At 40.6% G+C, this 5,000-nt stretch overlaps 2 protein-coding genes across 6 annotated transcripts in view; one reads left to right on the plus strand and one right to left on the minus strand.

Annotated features, from left to right (window-relative positions):
• LOC124953057 (protein scalloped) overlaps positions 1-5,000 on the plus strand; it is a 181,875-nt gene that overhangs the window by 134,591 nt on the left and 42,284 nt on the right. The window lies entirely within an intron of this gene.
• LOC124953068 (uncharacterized protein DDB_G0271670-like) overlaps positions 34-5,000 on the minus strand; it is a 10,446-nt gene continuing 5,479 nt past the window's right edge. The window contains exons 1-2 of one of the 2 annotated variants that reach the window (XM_047503960.1): positions 609-698; positions 34-421 (exon numbers count right to left, since the gene is read on the minus strand). In XM_047503960.1, the coding sequence (XP_047359916.1) occupies positions 177-421; positions 609-663 (300 nt within the window). In that variant the 5' untranslated portion in view covers positions 664-698 and the 3' untranslated portion in view covers positions 34-176. Of the gene's footprint in view, positions 422-608; positions 699-5,000 lie in introns of those variants that run through there. The other variant, XM_047503951.1, reaches the window with a different exon arrangement.

Here is a 5,000-nt window from a genome sequence, read left to right on the forward strand (position 1 = left end):
GTTGTCGGTGAAGCCTCTCTCTGACTGCTGCTGCTCGGTAAAGTCAGGCGAACGTTCGCAAATTGAAGACGCTAATTTACACACGGTTTCGCACTCAGGGGGTTCGAGTAAAGCGCGCGCTCTACTGTATCCCCGTCGTGGCTCTTGCTACCACCGCTCTTCCTGGCTACTTGCTTCTAGTAGTACGAGCTCTTCCTAGCTAGCTTACCATAGCTGCTATCGACGCTACTATTGCTGCTACTGTTACTGCTACTGCTGCAGCCGCAGCCATAGTTACAACCATAGAGCTCTAAAGCTGCTTGCTGCTTGCTGCTACTGCTGCTGTTGCTGCTGCTACTGCTGCTGCTGTTGCTGCTGCTGCTGCCGCTGCTGCTGCTGCTGCTTATTAACTCGCGCGAGTTTGCCAGGCAAGCTTCAACGGCTAACAAGGTAAACAATGTTTGGCAATTATCTCGGTTAAATGATCCTCTGGAGATACGGCTGCCTCATCCAGAAGCAAGTAACGGAGCAACGGTAGCACAAGCGTGAGAGAGAGAGAGAGAGTGAGAGAGAGTGAGAGAGAAGCAGCAACCAACCCTCACCCTCATACTACTCCTCCTACTACCTACCTATTCCTCTTCCTCCTTCGCAATCGTGTTTAGGACGATATTGATGACGTGGCATGCACTTCGCCTTCCACGAAGATGCTTCAAGACGATCTAACGATGCTCGGACATCTACGAACTATCTGGAATTCTCTGCCTTCTCATCAATCTTCTCTCTCTCTCTCTCTCTCTCTCTCTCTCTCTCTCTCTCTCTCTCTCTCTCTCTCTCTCTCTCTCTCTCTCTCTCTCTCTATCTCCCTCTTTGTCTCGAAGTCATAATAATGTATTTAAAAATCAATTATATTCCGTGTTTCATAATATATCATATATAATATATCAATACAATAATATTATAATTTCTGTTTCTTTGTTTGTTTTTTGAGATTAGAAACAATAATGTGAATGAACGATTTGGGCGAATAGTGTCAATGGCCGTCTTTCTAGTGATTCTTTCTTTTTTCTTTTTTATTCATACGTCAACACCAGAAGTGAAACGAACGTCGAAAAAAGTGTCTCTCTCTCTCTCTCTCTCTCTCTCTCTCTCTCTTTTGATAGAAGGGGGTGGTAAAAAAATAGAGATAAAAAAACTGAACCGGTTGCGTTGTCTCTTCTCGAGCAGAACCCTTTCTCTCTCTCTCTCTCTCTCTCTCTCTTTCTCTCTTTCTCTGTCTCACATACACACATACATATATATACACATACACACAGACACGGACATAAGCGAGGAAAGACGAACGGTTTCACGGTTGATCGAACGACACCACAACGCCTCGACGACGAAGTAAATTCTGAAATGGAGAATGGAGGTTTTCGGTGTTACACGCATAGAGAAGACAGAGAAGACAGAGAAAGAGAGAGAGAGAGAGAGAGAGAGAGACAGCTCGTCTTTGCATCTTTTATTTGCCATCGGCAATCTTGGTAGTCCTCGTAAACCGATATACGAACAGAAGGATAACGTTTCTTCGCGGATCGCGAGAAGTGACAAAGATACGATGTTATGGTATCTACTATCTCATATATGTGTAAATAATAGTAGTAGTAGTAGTGTACGTAGGTACGTTGTTCTCTTATGATCAGCTGTTCTTCATCGTACACGAGTAATAAAGAAGCTCGAAAGAATCGAATCACGTCTCGATGGAAATCGATCGATCGATCGGATGCCATGTCACCAACTCCATCCCCACCCACTCTGGCCCCTTTCTCTGACCAACCTGACTTTTTTTTTTTTTTTTTTCTTTTTTTTTTTTTTTTTCTCTCGTTCCCAAAAAATCTTCTTAGATGATCGAACTCGTCGTATCATTTTTTGGTCGCTTATTTTTTTTTTTTGTGTTTTATTTTCGTTCTTTTTTTTTTTTTTTTTTTTTTTTTTTTTTTTTTGTTCCGCTTCGTTTAATCTCTCACGATCTCAATGGTAAAGAGATTATTCATCCTTTGATCGCGAGCAATGTCGAAAAATTTATATATAGTTAGATCTTCGTTTAATAATTTAGTTTAGATTAGTTTGATATTCATTTAATATATTTGTAATTGCTTTCGAGAAAATTTATTTCGTAGGCGAACGGATTTTTTTCATGGATTTTCTTCATCATACCGTGAAATGCATATCTACATATATATATATGTATAAATTAAAATATTTAATACTTGACGATCGAATTCTTTCTTCTTTCGAATTCTATAGAAATCTTTATCATAGAGAAGTAATTCTCGCGATGAGGCATAAACGGTTCCCTCTCGTTTTCCATGAAATTTAATGCTTCCCAACGCTCTTTCCCTCGATTCGCGAAAGCAGCAACCTGCTGATGGTGGTGCTGGCGATGGTGCTCCCTTCCGTCTCTCTCTTTCTCTCTCACACACACACACACACACACACTCTCTTTCATTCTCATTCTCTCTTTCTCTCTACCTATCTATCTATCTATCTATCTCTTTCCTTATTCTCGAGAAGTATTCAATTATTGACTTCAATTCAGAGTCAAGCCATTAGCATAACTTTGAATAATTCATGACCGAACGGTTAATTCAGCAGTATGTAAATTAATCCCTCTAATTGCGAGCGACAATGTACGAAGTAGTTGCGGCCGATTTTATGTACATATTTCGAGTTTATTTTAGAAAAGAAGACGAGAGAATGAGACTGAGAGAGAGAGAGAGAGAGAGAGAGATTCTTGAGTATCATTTAGAATGTAAAGAAAAAGTGTGTAATAGGAAACAAAAAAAAATGTATTGAAAAGATAACTCTGTATATGCATACAAACATCTGCTCACGTACAATCGCGCACACACATACACACACATACACACGCATATATATATATAGAGAGAGAGAGAGAGAGAGAGAGTGAAAGTGAAAGAAAAAGAAAGAGAGAGAGAGAGAGAGAGAGAGACGATCCGTTAAGCACATCTCACAACCTTCGCGAAATTAATTTACAAATAATTATGGCGCGCGACCGACAACGGGCTCGTAGAAACGAAATGACGTGCTTCGTTAAGCGGCAAGTTATCTCGACGATTTAATTACGAGCAGATGGGGGTAGGCAGCGCGTTTAGGAATTACGCCGTTGGGGCGGGAAGAGCAGCTTGGAACGAGTAAACCGAGAGAGAGAGAGAGAAAGAGAGAGAGAGAGAGAGAGAGAGAGAGAGCACATTTTCATTATTTCTTTTCTTCTTTTTGTTGTTTCCTCTTCTTCTTCTTCTTCTTCTTCTTCTTCTTTTTTTCTTCTTCTTCGTCTTCTTCTTTTCCTTTTCTTTTTCCGTTTTCCTTTCTTTCTTTCTTCATTCTTTCTTTCTTTCTTTCTTTCTTTCTTTCTTTCCTTCCTCCCTCCCTCTCGCCCTCGTTTCCTCCCTCCTATCCTTCTTGCAATTTCGTTCGAAGCGAGCCCTCGACTATTTCAAGTAGCGTAAATACGCACACTATCGTACATAAAGTTTTACGGCGAAACGAGCATCCGTGGGTGAGTGGGTTCGGTGGGGGGGGGGGAAGAGAAGGGGATTCAAGCGGAAGAGTGATAGAGATAGTTGTGAAGGATATGGGAAGCGAGGAAGCGGGGGGAAAAAGGAGGGAGGCGGGGAAAAAGACTCGAGGCGAAGAAAGGCAAACGATAAAATCAACGAGGACGTTGCGAAAGCGTCGCGCTAATTAATCCTTGGTTACACCTAGCGAATCTTTTCATTCGCGAAACTCATGCTTCAAAGTTTATTCATTGAGCGTAGAATTGAAAGAAAGAAAACGTTAGAGTGAGAAAGAGAGAGAGAGAGAGAGAGAGAGAGAGAGAGAGAGGGAGAGAGAGAAGGAGAGAGAGAGAGAGAGAGAGAGAGAGAGAGTAAAAGTAAAAAGGGGTAGAAAAGATAAGAGGATATCACAAGAGAGAGGGGTCTCTCTCGTACCTAACCGTGAGATGAAGAAATCATTTCAACGTTCTAATTCTGTCGAAGGTTATTTTGAATGGGTAGTAATTATCTACGCGTAACTCATTTAGTTAGTTGGTTTTCTAATCCTTTGGACGAAGTAGGCTCGAAAAAAGAGAGAGAGAGGAAAAGAGAAAGAGAGAGAGAGAGAGAGAGGGAGGGGGGAGGGGAAGGAGGGGTTGAACGATAGCGGTTACCTCCTTCTACCATCATCATTACCTTTTCAACGTAAACCGACTGCTCCCTGATGGAAATGTCGAGATCGTCATTATACGGATCTTGCGATCGAGAAGAAGGGTAGGGTAGGGAGAAAGTGCGACAAAAAGGAACGAAAGAGTACCCAACGTATTACTGTCTCTCTTTCTATCTCTTTTTTTTTTTTCTTCTATCCTTCTTTCATTCTTCTTTTCTTTCTTTATTTTCTTTTTTTTTCGTCTTCTTTTTTTTTCTTTTTTTTTTTTTTTCTTTTTTCTTCCATTTCCTCGGCGACCCTCGGCTTTCCTCGCTTCGCTTCGTCGCTAATTGAAGAGCTCGTCGTTCATCCTCGTCCCCGTCGTTCATCCTCGTCGTACTCTCGTCAGCAAATCGTAGTTGTCTCTTAGTCGTTCGTGCCACCTTATAAGTACTATTACCTTCACTCGTGAAATTGCAATTAAGAGAGAAAAATAAAAATATAAAGACGAACGAAAGAAAGTTCCTAACACTTTGTTCAAAGAGATAGATAGACGGATAGATAAATAGATATATAGATAGGTAAGTAGAAAGAAAAGGAAAGATAAATGGATAAAGAGAGGGAGAGAGAGAGAGAGAAATAAAGAGCAAACAGTATATACGTAGTAATACTTGAAAAAGGATACACTCATAGTTTCTTCCTATCCTATTTAATTACTCTTTCTCTTTTCCTCTTTATCATCGTTTGAAATACTAAAAGTTATTTTTCTATTTAGAAAGAGATCTGTTACAACCAACCTAGCATAATGTTAAACGCACTGCGAAATCTCTCTCTTT

The sequence above is a fragment of the Vespa velutina genome, chromosome 1, assembly GCF_912470025.1.
Source record: "Vespa velutina chromosome 1, iVesVel2.1, whole genome shotgun sequence".
In the NCBI taxonomy this organism is placed as follows: Eukaryota; Metazoa; Arthropoda; class Insecta; order Hymenoptera; family Vespidae; genus Vespa; species Vespa velutina.